This window comes from Barbus barbus (assembly GCF_936440315.1).
Source record: "Barbus barbus genome assembly, chromosome: 37".
NCBI classification, from domain to species: Eukaryota; Metazoa; Chordata; class Actinopteri; order Cypriniformes; family Cyprinidae; genus Barbus; species Barbus barbus.
In genome coordinates, this window is record NC_136715.1 from 19,446,218 (window position 1) to 19,465,845 (window position 19,628).

At 39.6% G+C, this 19,628-nt stretch overlaps 1 protein-coding gene across 1 annotated transcript; it reads right to left on the bottom strand.

Annotated features, from left to right (window-relative positions):
* Window positions 1-317: 317 nt before the first annotated feature.
* LOC306857240 (metabotropic glycine receptor-like) lies at window positions 318-19,036 on the bottom strand (the record flags this gene model as incomplete). The annotated part of the gene is made up of 11 exons (XM_079397069.1): window positions 318-3,245; window positions 3,817-3,966; window positions 4,160-4,262; window positions 4,343-4,481; window positions 5,683-5,921; window positions 7,830-7,939; window positions 8,639-8,707; window positions 8,903-9,114; window positions 14,789-14,885; window positions 17,662-17,770; window positions 18,141-19,036. The coding sequence occupies 11 exons, from the start codon at window positions 19,034-19,036 to the stop codon at window positions 318-320; spliced, it is 5,052 nt and encodes a 1,683-aa protein (XP_079253195.1).
* Window positions 19,037-19,628: the final 592 nt, after the last annotated feature.

The following is a 19,628-nucleotide window of genomic DNA, read 5'->3' on the forward strand; positions in this document are numbered from 1 at the left end:
ATCTACATAGCCATATGAACACAAATACACACAAAACAATACCAAATTAAACAGGGTGTTCGAGTCAATGTAAGGCCAAAAGGGAATGTGCACAGGAGAGCAGTCTGTCTTAATAGCAGTCAGTCTTCAGATATGGTTTGTTAGGCTGAAGAGGGAGAAAGTTGGCATAGGTGGAATTATTTCTTAACAGTCACTGAAGTGTGCTGATGACATTGGAGGGACATTCTGCATAAAGCTGTAAAGTGTGACCGGTGGTCCCATTTTGTCACAATGAGTCTTTCAAGCTATATAAAGCACAATGATACTGCCCTTGCAGTTCACAAGTCTGGAGGGAAGATGAAGGCCTCTGCAGCAGTTTCTGCATCACCGTCATCTTCCTCTGGAATCGTCTCCTCCCAAGTGAAGACATCTACATTATCAAGCACTGTTATAGATTCTTGTCTGCTGCCTCCCATGTCCCAAGGGTACAGTGCATCACGTCGAGCCAGAGGAGGGTTAACTCTCATCTCTTCTGCTGTCTGTGTGCCTGTGTCTGAAGGGTGTAACTCACTTATATCTGGGGCAGTTTGACTTGTGCTGCTTTCTGTTGCTGGTGGTGTTCCCATATAATTTTCCCTGGGACAGACAGATTCTTGAGCACTGTCTTGCCTTTTTGATGAGACGGCATGAGTGCAGTCTTGTGGCACAGATTGTTTGGGTGACTGTTTTGCCTCCAACGGACAGGCATCGGAGTAGACACTTTCTTGTTTCTGGAGGGTCTTCACTGGCTCACCTGTCTCCCACGGACAGACATCTGCGAGAACACTATCTTGTTTCTGCAAGGCCTTGACTGGTTCACCTGTCTCCCAAGGACAAACATCTACACGGACATTTTCTTGCTTCTGCATTGTCTTTGCTGGCTCTCCTGTCTCCCAAGGACAAACATCTGCACTGACACTTTCTTGCTTCTGCAAGGCCTTTTGAGGCTCTTTTGTCTCCCATGGACAGACATCTACATGAACACTTTCTTGTTTCTGCAAGGTCTTCGTTATGTCTTCTGTTTCCCAAGGACAAACATTTTTACAAACACCTTCTTGCTTCTGTAAGGTCTCGACTAATTCACTTGTCTCCCATGGACAGACATCTCCACAGACACTTTCTTGTTTCTGTGTAGTCTTCACAGACTCACTCGTTTCCCATGGACACACATTTACATGAACTGGCCCCTTGTTTGTAGCACTCACCTTCTCTTCTGACCTCCCAGAATCCTCTGCTTCCCAAGGACAAACAGTAGCTTTCTGAGGCATGGTCTCTTTTAAAGACCGTCTTCTAGCGTCTTTTGTATTTGGCTCAGACTCCCAAGGACTTACATCAATTACAGGTGGGGGTGGTTCAGGAAAATCACTTTCTGCTTGTTTCAGTATATAACGTGGTTCCTCTGAACCTGCATCTCTCTGTATCGCTTGGTCTACTGGACTTTGTCTTGCATTAACATAAATTACCCTTTCACCATGTTTTGAGTCACTAGAGGTTTTGATGTATCCCTGTCTTACCTGAGATATATTTGTGTCTAGTACATAAGAAGAGCATGCTTCAGGCTTCACATTTACCTGCTTCTGGGTGTCTTCAGACATAGGGACTTCAACACTGCTATTATATATGTTGTCTTCAGTGATTCTTGATGGCTCACCATCTGTTTCCCAAGGACAGACATCGGTATGTATGCTCTTGGTTTGCAATTGCTCTTCTTCCACAACCTCCCAAGGACAGACATCAGAAATGCTGGTTTGATGAAAAGGTTTTGGGACATCCCATGGACACACTTCTGTATTAGGAACAGCCAATAATGATTTCAGTTGGAACTCAGGGGGATTGAAGACATCATTACTTACTGTCGCAGATAGTACTTGCTTGTCACTATATTGTCTTTGTAATACACTGTCATTCAAATTCTGCTTCCTGACCTCCAAGATCACCTCCTCTGACTCCCATGGACAGATGTGAACTGGAGCAGAATGTTTGGGACTCCTTTCAGGAGAATCAGTAGATGGCAGCCGTATTGCTGTTTGTTTGACAAGGCAAGGTTTTGTGCCTACGGTAGTCATAGCCCGTCTGTGTGTCTGAGGGGTACGCTTGTCTGAAGCTGCACTGCCTGGGGACAATCTCATGGATGTAGACAAAGATTTCTGTAGTGTTCCCTCCCTAACATTACTTTCTTGTGTGCTTTTCTCTCTGCTCATACTTCTTCCAATTTCCCCAATGCCTTTTGCTGTTAGGAGACTTTGGGTAGTGGAGCGGAAAGAGAAAACCTGAAAGTCCTTCGGCTTGCCGGAGAATGTGTGTGGCGACCCTGGAGCGCTACAGGAGATCAGAGGCTTGGGTTTTGTGGAATCAACATCTGACTGAATACCATTCCCAGTTTCTGTTGCAGGAGTAGGAGGTGGCAAGAATTCCCATGGACAAACATATAACATCGTTGGTGACGAGGTAGCACCAGGTGATTTGGGTTCTTCTTGTGTCGAAATGGAATATGTGACATGTTTTTGGTTCTTGTTTGCAGGGAGCTCCTCTGGAACCTCCCACGGGCAGACTTCAGCCTTGTCAAATGACTCTGAGAGCAAGGCACTTGAAGTCTGCCTCTTTATATCAACATCCACAGTTAGCTGGGGCTTATCTGCTGGGGCAGCTTTGCCAGCAAGCAACACATTTTCAGTGCTTCTACAAGGAGTCACAGAGCGATGGCCATTGCGTTCTATGACACTAAGTGACTTTTGAAACCTGCTGGGCTCTGGAAGTAGAAGGTTAGTGTCTACCGATAGATTGTGGGCACTGGCAGACTTGCAGACCAGCAATGTTGCGATGATGGATCCTGAGTCAGAATGCAGTGAAACCCTTTTCTCTTTGCTCCTTATGGAGGAGTTTAATAGGGAGACCTCCCTTTCTGGGGTACAATCATAGGCACTATGGGACTTCCGCAGCTTTGGAGAGGGCTGCATTAAAGTTTCAGTCATCTTGTTAATGCTTGTGGTGTGATGACTTTTGTAATAAGATCCTGATCGGGTTATACTTCCTATTGCAGCATTGACATCTTTATCTTCACGACTGCATTGCCTGCTTAAACTTTCTGGGATCTCACTGATCCGTTTTATAAGGGACCGTCCAATACTGAGGCGAGAACTGCGCTTCTTTGGAAGGTGGGGATTGCTGTTTGCCATCCTCTTGGTCTTGTGGACTTCCAGCCGAGAATACAGTTTCTTCAGCTCATCCTGGTGCAGAGGAGAAAAAGGGTTTCAGTTGAGGAAAGCTGGAGGGAGCAGTACAGTAGGACGGTTTTTGTGATGGTATGTCCACAACAATGATGTTCAAGAGGCATCAAGTTACAGGGTAGTTTTTCAAAAGAGGGCAAGTAAAGGCGGAGGAGGAGGAGGAGAAGACCAACATCGGTAATAATTCTGTAATTCTTTTGAAGGTGATTTTTAATAATAAAATTGCTCGGGACATGTTGGCTCATGGGGACCAAGGTTTGAGTCCAATCTGGGTCATATCCCAAACCCATTCCCCTCTCTCTCACCCACCCCTTGCTGCACTCTTTCCCGTAAAATAAAGACAAAAAGCTAAACAAGCTTCTTTTATCTTCGCATTATTTTATACTTAGTAAATGTTTATGAAATTTTAGACTTAGTTTATATTAGTTCATTTAATGTGAAAGGTCAAATGTATGCTTTTTATGTAATTCATAAGTATAAAATGTCAAAGTGTAAGTGTATGTGGTTTTCTTTATATGGAAGTGTGAGCATGTGTGAGTTAGTAGAGCTGCTGCAGGGCAAGGTGTTTTACCCGAATGTCATCAGGGTCCAGGCTGTGGTCACTCCAGCAGTTAGAGTTGAAACTACTGTTGAGGTAAGAACATGAGCGACGCAAGTCCACCTCATCCTCATATACTTCTGCAGCTATTTCCTCTCGGCCAGGCCGAGACATGTGGAGGAACTGCAACAAACACCAATGCTGATTTTTGCTTGGCACAGGCTACATAACATTAATGTGAGAAATGTGTGATATGTGCGCTAGTTTATCAGAAAGTACTTAATAAATAGATGGACGCTGCATCTATTTTGAATACTTATGCTATTTACTGAAAGTAAAACATTGCAAAAGTAAACAATGATACTCTGGACAGTACCTTGGGTACAAAAAGCAGGCCGAGTGTTACTGTAATTGTGACATGGGTGTGAGTGAAGAACAGCAAGAGCATCCAGTCAGGATGAATTGATGGTCTTGCAAACCTGAAAGTTGCAAAGACAAAGAAGTCAATAGAACAACCTCTTCTGATTAGTGATAAATCAGAACAACTTTATTCCCCCACCTGAAAAGATGAAACATGGAGGAGAGCAGTAGCTCATTGTGGATTGCGATGCTCATGTAACGTGGTTCATGAAATGCTGAAGGTACCGTCTTCACTGCACTGCACAGGAAACTGCCCCAGCACAGAAATAACAGCTCCGCTGAGAGAGAAAAACAACTTTTTGTTAACTTTAAAGCTTTTATTTGTCACATACACAAATATACACAACAGCAATAGGGCAGTGAAATATATGAAGTGAAAAATGTGTAAGGACAATGTGACTTTTTTTTTATTATTATTTGTATTATGTAAATTATAAATATCAGTTTTTCTTAGGGTTACTCCATTTGGTCCAAATGAAAGTTGCTTTTCCAAGATCAAAATATAACATTTTGAAATAAATTGCATGGTTATGAGGGTTTATAGAAGTTCTCTCTGTGATATAATTTCCTGTTTTAGGGTTTGCTGGTTAAATGAAAATAGTTTCGACTACATATGCTGACCAAACTTATTTCTTAACCCAAAAACGTTACTCTTTAAATGAGACTTAAATAAATAAATAAATAAATAATTATGATCTGCAGATAGTTGCATCAGTTCTAACTTTGAACCCAGTGTTGCTTTTTTATGTAAAAATATCTAATATTAAAAAACATGATGAGGGTTCATATAGGTCCTCTCTGTGATATAATTTTATTACATATGATATAATTTTGATACAAATCGTTGCGAAGCAGCTTTACAGAAAATGTAAAGTTTCTACATTATATTTAGGAGTAGGTTATTAGTTAATCTTGATACGTGTACTGCGTTAAGCTAACCGAGACATTGACAAAATGAGACAAAAAGTTATTTATGTACAGCATAAATAAGAGTTACAGCTCAAGACAAGAAGGATTATCTATTTAATAGAAAATATACAGTGCTAAGTATTACAGGCTATGGTGTCACGGCATAAATAATCCAAAGTTTGTTGTGTAAGCTGTCTTTGAATGTCCAAAGGTAATTCGGAGTGTGCCAGAATGATTGTGTAAATCTATTTCATCTCCTGGTGTCATTTCAGGTCAGTCCCTCATTCACTTAGTCTAATTTATGACATTATAGCAGTAACATTATTATTATTTGTTGTGGTATGTTATTAGTATGGTAGGTAGTGGTTAATGCTGAATCATATCCAATGACAGCGTTTAACGGTGTTCAAATCATCAACTAAATGCTTCAAAGAACATTAAATTATCCAGGACCATTCATCCTTTCATTTGTCTGATCTACTAATGTGCCCCAGTTTCAATTAATCTCTCTGCCAGACACTCAAGAAAACTGATGGACTACTGCCACCGGTCAAAAATGATATCACTTACCCACAGCCATCATGTAGTCCCACCGGTCCAGGTCGCACACATTGAAGCCTTGTCCTTCTGAGGTGGTGGAAATGATCAGCAGTGGAACGTTCCGGTCTCGATTCTGAAGGACGCCCACGGTCCACGCACACAGGAACCAGCTGACAGTAAGCACTATAACTCCCAGCATCCTCAGCACACCTGTGGTAGTGATGTATGGCACTCTCTGGGCCGTACGTGACAGAAACACCTTCAGAACCCTGGAAACACATGACCGTGTCGGCTGGTTCATTTAAGGAGTTTAATTAGGTTGCATTATCAGGTTTTTTTCCCCACCTCCAAAGATTACAGAATTTTAGGTGCAGTCAGTAATTTTTCCCTAACAAAAAACGGTAACACTTTATTTCGAGCGTCCACTTTAGACATTCTACTAACAGTAAGTAACTTTGCAACTACATGCCAACTAGCAGTCATTAGAGTATTAGTAGACTATCTGCTTAATATCTTCTAACACTTTATTTTGATGGCTCCACACCATACTGACTATGAGAAACTTTGCAAGTGTATGTCAACTTATTCTGCTAACCCTAAACCAGTCTACTCTAAGAGTTAGTAGACATGTAGTTGCAAATGAATGAGAATTAATTGACGTAGTTGACATGTATTTACAAAGTTATTTAGTAGAATGTCTAAAGTGGACAATCAAAATAAAATGTAACCAAAAAAAATAATATTATACATATCATGTGAACTCATTTGTAGCCTAATAAAAGCTGTTTTATTTTACATGGAATGGGCCAACTCATGGAGGAACATTATGAATATTGTTATTAGGGGTTCATGCACGCAAGTGCTGAAACCCTGTTGTAATTAATAGAATGGCCAAAGATCAGCATTCTCCACTTAAAAGTGATCGGGCAGACCAAACTATAAGTCGCAGAGACTTGAAACTTGGAGGGATGGTAGTACTCACACCATCTACAGTGTCACCAAGGCTCGCTCCAAGTGCCCTGATGGTGGCGCTACAGTGATCAAAAGTAACTCATAAACCGTTAAGTGCCTTATATTGTTGGAATCCTTGGCTCACGATGGACAAAATGCATGAAAGTTAAGTTTAACTTTCGACTCTTCGATGCGATGGAATGCCAAAATGGTCGAAAGGGGCGGAGCTACTTTTAGTAAAACACCTAGAACTCTTGAGAGTTAACTGAGATATCTTCGCCCAACTCAGAACACTTATGTAAGATCTCAATCTGAAGTCAAATGAAAAGATAGTTTAATTTCCAGAGTTTGGCCACTTGGTGGCGATATAAGAGTAAAAAACAAACAAACATTAAAACGGCTAAATCTAGTCTGATCAACCTGACAATTGTTATGCAGTGTCTTTGTCCAACATGTCACAAGTGTCTATGTGGACATAGCCTATGCGCATCTAAAAAAAACATGGCTGCCATCGGCTAATGAAATTTTAGCACCAATTAGACAAGGTTAACGGAGGCTGATTGGAACGAAACTCAGTGGGCCTGTTTGTCTCTTGGCCCTAAAGGTCTGTGACAAATTTGAAAGAAATCGGCCAAAGGGTGGTGCTAACGAGTTTTACGCCTCTGTAATCACACAGCATTTCACATATATACAATATTCATATCATATCATATCAATAGACAACTTTGCCTCAAGACCCACTGCTGTCAAATCATTAGTTAACTATTTGAGAGATTATGTGAAAAACCTGCTTTTGCGAACTAGTCCGTTTTATCGTTATATCCTGTGATGCATAGCTGAATTTTCAGAAGCCATTACTCCAGTGTCACATGATCTTGAAACCATTCTAATATGCTGATTTGCTTCTTATCAATGTTGAAAACAGTTAAGCTGCTTAATTTTTTTTATGTTTTTTTTTTTTTTGCATGGAGCGGCTTAACTTATTTCAACTTATTTTCATTCATTATAAACCTTTTATTGGACACTTTTGTTAGCCAAGTAAATTGATTATTTCTAGAAACAGCAGAACTGAAAAACACTAATTAAATTATTGAGAGAATTTTTAAATGCCTTAAGAATAGCATCTTATTTTGCAACATTTCATCTGACAGATGTGCAGGTGAGACAGATGGAAGGGAGGGCTGAGTTTGATCAATTTGGTATTACAGGACTGAAGTTCTACAGACCGGTACATCTTGAGCGTCACAGTTCCATAAACAATGGCGAAGCCAAGCAGACGGACCCAGCGGAGCAGAATACACCGGAAAGTGCTGGGTTTGAAGTATAAAATGAAGACCTGAAAATACAGTTAAGAAGCTGAAATTATTGGTGAAAGGTACAAAATTCTTAAAAAAAATAAAATAAAATAATATTAATTTTGTCATTACATTCTTAAACTTATGTTGTATGTTTAAGACCATATGACTTTCTTTTGTTTCTTTACAGAATGCTGCAAGTAAACTACACTACCATTCATAAATTTGGCATCATTAAGATTTTTGTTTTCTTTTGAAAGTCTTTTATATGATTACTATTTTAAATAACAGTTTTCTATTTTTAAATATTTTAAAATGTAATTTATTACTGTGATGCAATGTTGAATTTTCAGCATCGTTACTCCAGTCTTCAGTGTCACACAATTGTTAATTACTTTAAAAAAAATATTACTGGCCTCAATTTTTGAATGACTGTATACCAATCACTAATTTCCTTGTTATGAAAAATGTTAAAGAAGGTAATATTGTCTAAAATGTGATTTTGTTTGCATAATAACCTCACTTATATCCTAATTCACATTTTTGTAGTATAATTACTGACATAGTTACTTTGCTAAATGCTATTTCATTATTGCACAGTTGGTTAACCTACTAGCAACCATAAATAGTGTTATTATTTTATCCTTTTTATCCTTTTCTGCCTTCTAAGTGCAACCCAGCCATTATGATTTCAACTGCAGTCCAGTAATCTGAAAAGAAGATTTGAATCATACACTCACTGGGAAGTAAAGCAACAGAGAGCCACACAGGATCATCTCCAGCAGCAAAAGCCCCGACGATCGGATCCGCTGAGAGATAGAAAGATGGAGAGAAGAAAAGGGTGAGAAGTGGAGAGGGGAAGCTGAGGTGAAATTACTAAATGCATGAAGTTTGTGCACATGTGGAACCTGTTTGAGAGTGTGTCTAAAATGATGCATCGAAACACAGTACCATAATATGTAAGATATATAGCATATTTGATTAATCGTGTGCTCAAAACCTACCTTGGTTCTCCTGCACTGATATGCCACCAGCATGCTGATAAGCACAAGGACCATGAAGAGGCCCTGCACAGCCAGGACGCCTGTCCTCAGCAGCCAGTCTTCCTGCACCCAACATGGGGCTCCATCCTCACACTCATCACAGCCAGGCCAACAGGGCAGACACACAGGGACTTCTGGGTAACAAGCTCGGGTAATATTCACACGGTTGTTCCCTGTAACCCCATATACCATCAATTATTATTCTTTAAACGAACCAATTTTAAATGAATTAAAATGAATATACTATATTTTCTAGTGGGGGGCAAAATTATTTGATCCCCTGCTGATTTTGTATGTTTGCCCACTGGCACAGAAATGATCAGTCTATAATTTTAATGGTAAGTTTATTTGAACAGTGAGAGATAGAATAACAACAAAAAAATCCAGAAAAATGCATTTCAAAAAAGTTATAAATTGATTTGAATTTTAATGAGTGAGATAAGTATTTGACCCCTTCACAAAACATGACTTAGTTCTTGGTGGCAAAACCCTTGTTGGCAATCACAGAGGTCAGACATTTCTTGTAGTTGGCCACCAGGTTTGCACACATCTCAGGAGGGATTTTGTCCCACTCCTCTTTGCAGATCCACTCCAAGTCATTATGGTTTTGAGGCTGATGTTTGGCAACTCGAACCTTCAGTTCCCTCCACAGATTTTCTATGGGATTAAGGTCTGGAGACTGGCTAGGCCACTCCAGGACCATAATGTCCTTCTTCTTGAGCCACTCCTTTGTTGCCTTGGCCGTGTGTTTAGGGTCATTGTCACGCTGGAATACCTCCCACGACCCATTTTCAATGCCCTGGCCCTGACGGTACATGGCCCTGTCCATCGCCCCTTCGATGCGGTGCAGTTGTCCTGTCCCCTTATCAGAAAAACACCCCCATAGCATAATGTTTCCTCCTCCATGTTTGATGGTGGGGATGGTGTTCTTGGGGTCATAGGCTGCATTCCTCCTCCTCCAAACATGGCGAGTTGAGTTGATGCCAAAGAGCTGGATTTTGGTCTCATCTGACCACAATACTTTCATCCAGTTCTCCTCTGAATCATTGGCAAACTTCAGATGGGTCTGTACATGTGCTTTCTTGAGCAGGGGGACCTTGCGGCCGCTGCAGGATTTTAGTCCTTCACGGCGTAGTGTGTTACCAATTGTTTTCTTGGTGACTATGGTCCCAGCTGCCTTGAGATCATTGACAAGATCCTCGCAAGTAGTTCTGGGCTGATTCCTCACCGTTCTCATGATCATTGAAACTACACAAGGTGAGATCTTGCATGGAGCCCCAGTCCGAGGGAGATTGACAGTTATTTTGTGTTTCTTCTATTTGCGAATAATCGCACCAACTGTTGTCACCTTCTCACAAAGCTGCTTGACGATGGATTTTTTCTGGATTTTTTTGTTGTTATTCTGTCTCTCACTGTTAAAATAAACCTACCATTAAAATTATAGACTGAACATTTCTTTGTCAGTGGGCAAACGTACAAAATCAGCAGGGGATCAAATATTTTTTTTTCCCACTGTGTGTATGTGTGTGTGTATAGATACATTATATATATATATATATATATATATTATATATACACTGAACAAAATTATAAAAGCAACATTTGTTTTTGCCCCCATTTTTCATGAGCTGAATTCAAAGATCTAAGACTTTTTCTATGTACACAAAAGGCCTATTTCTCTCAAATTTTGTTCACAAATCTGTCTAAATCTGTGTTAGTGAGCACTTCTCCTTTGCCGAGATTATCCATCCACCTCATAGAGGTGGCATATCAAGATGCTGATTAGACAGCATGTTTATTGCACAGGTGTGCCTTAGGCTGGCCGCAATAAAAGGCCACTCTAAAATTTGCAGTTTGTAATCGCTTGCAGTTTTTGATTTTAATTTTTAACATTTAATTTTAAATGAATAATTTAACCTATAATAATCATACAGCTTAAATATTTCTCAGTTTGAATGACATTATGGTTGCCATGAATTTGGTTTTTGGACTTCCATCCGCTAGCCACCAGAGATCGCTATTTCATTACATTGACTTTCACACCACACAGACTGTTACATATCACCCTGGACTGCATTTCCCATCATCCATTGCAAGTACACACAGCTGTCTCCAATCACACTCTCACCTGAGTGCTATTACACCCACTATATAACACCTACTCAGATCGTTTTCATACTGCCGAGTATTGTTCTGCATTTATCACTCTCCTGGTGCTAGCTGCTTTACCGAGCCATTCCGTGTTTCTGTTTAGTCTCTAGTATTGTTCTGTGTATTTCACTCACCTAGTGATAGCTGCTTTACGGAGCATAGTTTCTTGTTCTAGTTCAGTCTAGTCATTTCGTGTTTCCTCATTTCCTGTTTCCTGATTCTTTCCCGTGTATCTTGGATTTACTCGTCTCGCTGCTTGGACTCTGTTTGTACCTAATCTGGACTATAGCTCATGTTTCTGGATTACCCCTGTTGTCTATGAGGTTCCATTTGTGCCAAAAATGAGTCGACTGCTTTGTACTATACATTTGTCTTTGTCTACAGTCATTGCCTACTTGATCAGGTAAATCCGTATGTTGGCGTGTATGTTGTCTGTTGACGTCGTCCTGCCTGCTTTTTCTCTGTTGTTTTTACTTTCGTCCTTATTGTCGTTTTGTTCTGTCGTCTTGTGTCATCTTATTCTGTCGTCCTGTTCTGTCGTCCTTAATGTCGTCTTTACTGTTGTCTTGTTCTGTCATCATAACCTTCATCAGCGTGGTAAAGTTGGTTTCAAATTTCATATTTGACTAGGCTGCTTTAGGGACCGTCTGCAAACTTACCTCACAGTACAAAACGAAGTCCAACAATTCATTCAAATTAATGTTTACAGGAAAATACTAAATGCCTAGTGGGCAAACTGACTAAATATATTTTGCCAATATCTTGCCTTAGACAATACTTCCAACATCTCCCTTACTGTCTGTACAGTACACAAATATTTTAATGAAAAACATTTTTTTTTCTTCATGTTACAACGGTTGTAGGTTGTAGAAGACCGACATATTACAGGTGAAATTTTGCCAATACCTGCTTTACTGGAGGTACAGTGCACAAATATGTTTAGAAAAAAACTAATGTAATTCACCAAAAATGCCTTTTTTTTTACCTAGTTACAAAACTTACTACAGGTGAGAGTTTGCCAATATCTCCCTTGCTGTATGTGCACAAATATTTTTTGAAAAAATTAATTTAGTAATTTACCAATAGGTTTTTTTCATGTTCCAAAGTTTGTAGTATGTTCTTAGATACAAGACTGACTTACTACATGTGATATTTTGCCAATACCTCCCATCATATATGTACAGTACACAACTATTTTCATAAAAATTACTGTAGTACAACCTTTAGAACATGAAAAAAAAACTATTGGTAAGTTATTAGTGGGCAAAACTGACTAAATATAGTACAACCTTTGGAACATGATAAAACCCTCTTGGTGAATAACTAGTTATTTTTTTTCTAAAACTATTTGTGTACTGAACATACAGTAAGGGAGATATTGGCAAACTCTCACCTGTGGTAAGTTAGTCTTGTAAATAAGAAAACACTACAATCTTTTTCTAAAAATGATTTGTGCACTGTGCATTTGTACACTGTAAACCCATTTGGTAAATTACAGTAGTTTTTTCTAAGAATATTTGTGTACTGTATGTACAGTAAGGGAGGTATTGGCAAAATCTCACCTGTAGTAAGTCAGTCTTGTAACTAAGAGTGTACTGCAACCTTTGGAACATAAACAAACACTTTTGATAAATTACAACAATTTTGTTTCTAAAAATATTTGTGTAGTGCACATACAGTAAAGGAGATATTGGCAAAATCTCACCTGTAGTAAGCCAGTCTCATAACTAGGAATGTACTACAACCTTTGGAACATGCAAAAAAAAAAAACTATTGGTAAATTACTATAATTTGTTTCTAAAAATGTGTACTGTACATACAGTAATGGAGGTATTGGCAAAATTTCACCTGTAATAAGTCAGTCTTCTACAACCTTTGTAACATGAAGAAAAAAAATACAGTAGCCTAATTTTTTTTCATGAAAATATTTGTGTACTCTAAAGATAGCAAGGGAGATGTTGGAAGTATTGTCTAAGGCAAGATATTGGCTAAATATATTTAGTCAATTTGCCCACTAGGCATTTAGTATTTTCCTGTAAACATTAATTTGAATGAATTGTTGGACTTCGTTTTGTACTGTGAGGTACATTTGCAGACGGCCCCTAAAGCATCCTAGTCGAATATGACATTTGAAACTAACTTTACCACGCTGATGAAGGTTATGATGACAGAACAAGACGACATTAAGGACGACAGAATAAGACGACAGAACAAGAGGACAGTTAGAACTAGTGTTGGGGGTAACGCATTACATTAAGTAACGCGAGTTACGTAATAATATTACTTTTTTAAAGTAACTAGTAAAGTAACGCATTACTTTTTAATTTACAAGAAAATATCTGAGTTACTTTTTTTCTATTTATTGACTGACAGTGCACGGTGTGAACATGCTGTTACTGTAGTTCTAGACTAAACGTGAATGTGCATTAATTAGTAAAGCATTAGGGGAAGTTGTGGCCTAATGGATAGAGAGTTGGACTTGTAACCCGAAAGTTGTGGGTTCGAGTCTCAGGTCCGGCAGGGATTGTAGGTGGGGGAGTGAATAACCAACACTCTCTCCACCCTCAATACCACGACTGAGGTGAGACCCTTGAGCAAGGCACCGAACCCCCAACTGCTCCCCAGGTACCGCAGCATTGGCTGCCCACTGTGGGTGTATGTTCACTACTGTGGGTACACTTGGATGGGTTAAACGCAGAGCTCAAATTTCGAGTATGGGTCACCATACTTGGCCACACACTACTTCCCTTTCCCCTTTCCCTTTCATCCCACTCGCAGTTTTAGTATTCATCAAATTAAAACAGTGAAATGCAAACTCTGAATATGAGACAAACCTGAAATAATTAAACATGTTAAACAACACAAATGTATCTAATCCCATTTTATTAACCAATGTCTTTGATGATCCAGTTCAACCATACTAATAAGCAAAAATGACTTTAGATAAACTAACAATTGTGCTTCATTGTTTTTTATTGCTGAAGAGTGTTGAACCTTCTTCTCCTGCATTCTACTGAACAGACGTGAATTTACTTTGTAATGTAATGTAATGTAATTAGTTACTTTTTTAGGGAGTAACGCAATATTGTAATGCATTACTTTTAAAAGTAACTTTCCCCAACACTGGTTAGGATGACAGAACAGGACGACAGTAAGGATGAAAGAACAAGATGATGGAACAAAATGACAATAAGGACGACAGTAATATCAACAGAGAAAAAGCAGGCAGGACGACAGATTAAGGCGATGTCAACAGACAACATACACGCCAACATATACTGATTTACCTGATCAAGTAGGCAATGACTGTAGACAAAGACAAATGTATAGTACAAAGCACAAAGCAGTCGACTCATTTTTGGCACAAATGGAACCTCATAGTTGTCAAGCCCTCTGTATTTTGTACACCGATCGATGATCTATGCCAGCCTTTGGAATACTCTTTGTCTTGCCTCATACATATCTGTTTGCTGATGCTCGACCCTGCCTGTTTATGACCAAAATTCAGAATCTATTTTAGTATATTTATTTTTCACTAGGGTTATCAAAAATACAAATAACTTAAGTTGAATAAATAATTCAGATACTATTATAGGTCATCATGTTAGCTATATATTATCCAATGAAATAAGACAGAGCCCACTGTAGACTCGCTTTTTCTGTGCGACTGATTTTTGATTGTTTCAAGATTCTTACTTTTGTTTTCTCTGTCTGGATTTGGACTGTAGTAGCCCTTTTTACATCGGCAGCAGTACTGACCCATCCGGAAGCCCTGTTGTGGGATGGTTTCACACTGAGGGGGTAGAGAAAGAAAGAGACATGAAGTCTGCTCATGTGTTTACCTTCGGCGTTAAGCAAATGTCTTACTCCCAGAAAAGGGGAATCAACACTGATATTCCTGCCAGTGACTGGGTATGATTGTGCTCTCTCTGCTTTCTGCCATTAATTGCATGTGCAGTCAGTCCCTCATCAGCGGTTTATCTGCGAGAGTCGGCTGACCCACACATCTGACTCACTCTGAGTTAATCTAAGCTAAATCCTAAATGGAGGGGTAATGCCTCCATTGACAGAGCTTTATCTTTTTATTCAGGGAAATCTAGCACTGTTCACATACATTTGTTATTTTCTATTTTACCTTTATTTAATCAGACAACTCACTTAAGAACATGATTCTTATTAATAAGAGGGTATTATCCTTGTGGAGAGGAACAATTAGGAATAAATAAAAAATAATTTCTCTGTTGCTTTTCAGTCTCTATTTATTATTAAAACCATTTTGTTGATTCTTGAAAAGGAGTAATATATTATATCTGTACATTTTACAGCGATTGACTCATTGGAATTTATTGAAACCGTTTAGTCTTTTTTTTTAACTTAATTTTGTTAAAGGGATAGTACACCCAAAAAATAGTTTCTTTCTTCTACTGAAGATAAAAGATATTTTGAAGAATATTGACAACCAAACATAATGGTCCCCATTGACTTCCATGGTATTTTTTGTCCATAATATGTAAATCTGTGTGGACCAGCGACTGGTCAGTTACCGGCAATCTTCAAAACATCATCTTTTGTTTTCAACAGAAGAAATTAACTCTTACAAGTTTGGAACAACTTGGTGTTGAGGAAATTATTATGTAATTTGCATTTTAGGGTGAACTATCCTTTTAAATGTTTGTATTTATTGTTCTATTTGTTGAATCTGTATCTTCCAATAGTCTGCACTCTTCAAAATAAAGGTGCTTCAAAAGGTTCTTCACAGCGATGCTATTTTTGGTTCCACAAAGAACCATTGAGTCAAAGGTTCTTTAAAGAACCATCTCTTTCTTACCTTTTCATAATCTGAAGAACCTTCTTTCACCACAAAGAACCTTTTGTGAAAAATGTTAAAGGTTCTTTCTGGAAGCATTTAGACAAAAAGTTTCTTCTATGGCATCGTGAAGCACCATTATTTTTAAGTGTGCGCGAAACTATAAAATATTTCTTAAGTAAAACCAAAACGAATTCTTGTCTACGTCAGTTTGTCCATTTAAATAAACAGAGTTTGTGTCCAACATGTAACCTTATTCATGGGGCTATATCATGCATCGTGTCAAACTAATGTTTCATGTAATGAATGCATCATCATGACACTGTTCTATTAATATGCTGCTCCTTTCATTTATAGGCGGATCAACTCAATTCTCATTAAATTCGTTCAGTGTGCCAAATCCTGCCATTGCTTAACCTGCCAACACCTGTGAGTTTGTGCTCTGGTAGGACGGGATGGTGGGGGGGTCTGGGTCTTGTGAAAGGGGGTGTAGGAGCTGGTGCCCTCTGGGAAGGGGTCAGAGTTGGGTAGATGGGGGGGGGGGGGGGGGGGGCTTGTGGTGTGTGAGCATCACAGGATTATCAACCTAATCCTCCAGATCATCCTGCACCCAGTGCTCACGTCTTTAAATAGAAGGTCTGGATGAAAGTGGGAGATGAAATGGTAAACGTATATAACAATCCGGCAAAATAACAAGCAAAGCAGGTGATGTACTAATGCATTTCAAACTTAATATCTAGATAATATACATGGAGAGATGCCAGATCTGATGGCAACAGGCATTACGAAACAGTGTGTGGTTTTAAAGTTAAAAGAGTAGTTCATGTAGAAATTAAAACTCTTCATTAATTTCCCCTCATGTCATTCCAAACCTGTATGAGTTTCTTCAGTGGAGCACAAAAGTAGATATTTTGAAGAAAGTTGGTAACCAGACAGTTTTGGTTATCAGTGACTTCCATTGTATGAATATTTAAAAAACAAAACATTTCTTAATTTGTCATTTTTTATGTTGGAAGTCATACAGGTCTGGAACAACATAAGGGGGAGTAAATGAAATAATCATTATTTTTGGCCCAGGTATACATATTATAGTATCAATTTTTAACAAGGATTGTCAATCCAAAAAATCGATCTTGTGATGTAATTTACAGAAAATATATTAGAGGAACGCATAGCTGATAACAAAATTCAAATGCTAACATAATAGATTACAGTGGAGAACCAAACATGCTCACAGAGACACATACAAAAATAAATCACTTCCCCACAAATGTCCTCTTGACATTTAGGGGCAAGTGTTTTGAGTGGATCTCTGAATGTGTTTTGGCCCTGCTTGTCCCTGGTTTGTGAAATCCACCCATGCAAAAACGGCCTATTATACAGTATATAGTGCATTCATTGTGGGTTAAATTTCTCTTTTTTCTTTCATTTTGACAATGAAAACACGATGAACAATCTTACAGCATTTTATTAATCTAAATATTCTAATACATTTTTAATACTAAACACTGAGACATTCTTCAAAATATTATTTTTTTTGTTTCGCACAGCAAAGGAAAGTCGTAAAAGTTTGGAACGACGTGAGGGAAATAAATGATGACCGAGTTTTCATTTTTGGTCGAGCTATCCCTTTAAATAATGTTAAGAAGTTGAACCTTATTGTAAAGTGTTGATTAAACTTGATGACTCTGGAAACCCATGGGGCCTGCAGTAAGTACTTTATAAAATGATTGAATTTGTGTTCAGTGTACAGTACGCTCACCTCCATGCTGGTCCGATTACATTGATGTGTGTTTGCAAACCAGAAGTCTCCACTGGCACACTGATCCACATTGAATCCCTGGATGTTGACGTCGACACGGATAACACCCCTACACCACCAAAACAAAGATACAGTAATGATGGAAGACTTGAAAGAAGTAATGCAATTATTCGGATAGTTCACCCAAAAATGTAATGTTCCAAACCTGATGACTTTCTTTCTTCAATTAAATACAAAAGAAGATAATTTTTGTCTATAAAATATGGAATTGTTCCTTTTCATTGTATGGACAAAAAAACTATTGAAACATTCTTGAAAATATCTTCTTTTGTATTTCACAGAAAGTAATCAATGTCCATTTTTAGACGAATTATCCCTTTAAGGGAATTGAGACTAAGAAATATTTTTAAAGACATTATGAGTACACAAACTTGAACACACAAAAACGAGAAACCATTTCAGCAAGAAAGTGCACTCACCTGAACTCTGGGTTTAGGTCTGGCTTTAAACCATAAAATGGCACTGAGAGACTCAGTAACCACCCTGGCAAAAAACGTCCGTCAACGCACTCAAGGAAAGGGGTTTCGCCCCACTGAACCCCGCTGCTGTTGATCACATAACTATCCCCACGTGCCCACTTGGGAGTGTCTAGGGTGCTTAGGTCATTTAGAAGAACCCGTTTCGACAATGCATGGAGGGGTGGAGAGCTAGACTTAAACATATTGAACCAGCTTTGGTCAGGTACAGGAGGACGGAAGCTACTCCAGGCAGATGTCAGGTCCTGCAGATGAATGTCCTGGGTTGTGCCTTTGGAGGCACGGAGCACCAGTTGGGGCTGTTGAATCGTGGGGTCTGCGTCGAATGTTAGAAAAGCTCGTCTGACCAGGCCCGGCCTGTCCCCTTCGAGCATGGCCCGCACCAGTGCATGGTACCACTCGATATCCTCTCGTACACTCGTTTCTCTCAGCTCACTAGCTTGGAATATCAGGTTGAGAAAGTTGGCAGCATTGGTCAGAGACGCTATGGCTTGGTGCAAGAGAGGGAGAAGGTCTCTAGGCGGAGATCCCAGTCGAACAGGCAGCTGGAAACTCCGTGTGCAGGTAGAGGCAGCCAAAGAAGACGAATTGCCAGTGTAGAAGTAACTCTCCGCAGCAGACTGGTCCTCCTCTGTGCTCGCTTTTACTGGAGCCGAACTGGTGGGTCGAGCACTGGAAGATGAGCTCTTCCCCGCTACGGTATTTGGGTCAGTAAGACAAGGAGTAGGGGTGAACTCCAAGTTGGACGTGTCCTCAAGTTCAGACACAGTGGTGAGCTGAGCAGAGAGCAGGATGGGAAGTAGCAGCAGCAGAGGAAGCAGACCAACACACGGGCCCATTCTTGAAGCAACTGCTTTTCCAATGCTTTTGTGACGGTAAAGATCAGCTTAACGCTTACTCACATCCTGAAAGATGCTTGGCCTTCTTTTCTTCTCTATTCCTGGTTTTGTTTCTTCTCTCCTCTTCTTGTTAACTGATTGACGGGTGTCGGTGGTGATAGAGTTCAACCGCACTTTGCTGCCAACAGCGCCTTGGTTTCACACACAAATAAGTGTGCATTCATACACAGACCGACATGCACTATTCATTTTCGAGGGTGAAGACGAAGCACAAAGAGGAGGCGATGCTTAAACTCCATGCGTCCTGCAATCAGTTGGCCGGGTCCACCCTGGATGCGACGATGCTGGGACCTGCACAGCGTGGAGTTAATAGGCCTGCAAGAAACTGGAGTGAGAAACAGAGATTAACGAGAAACCGTCAACATACCGCTGTCTCTCTCTCTGCTTACCTGTTCACTCACTCTGCAGCCCTCCAGTAAATCTCTCCCTCTCTCCCATCTCTCCCAATCTCCCGGTAGTGGTGAGCGCTGAGAGTAGCACATCTGTTAATGTTGGATTGTTATGATGAGTGTATGTGCATGAGGATGGGCTG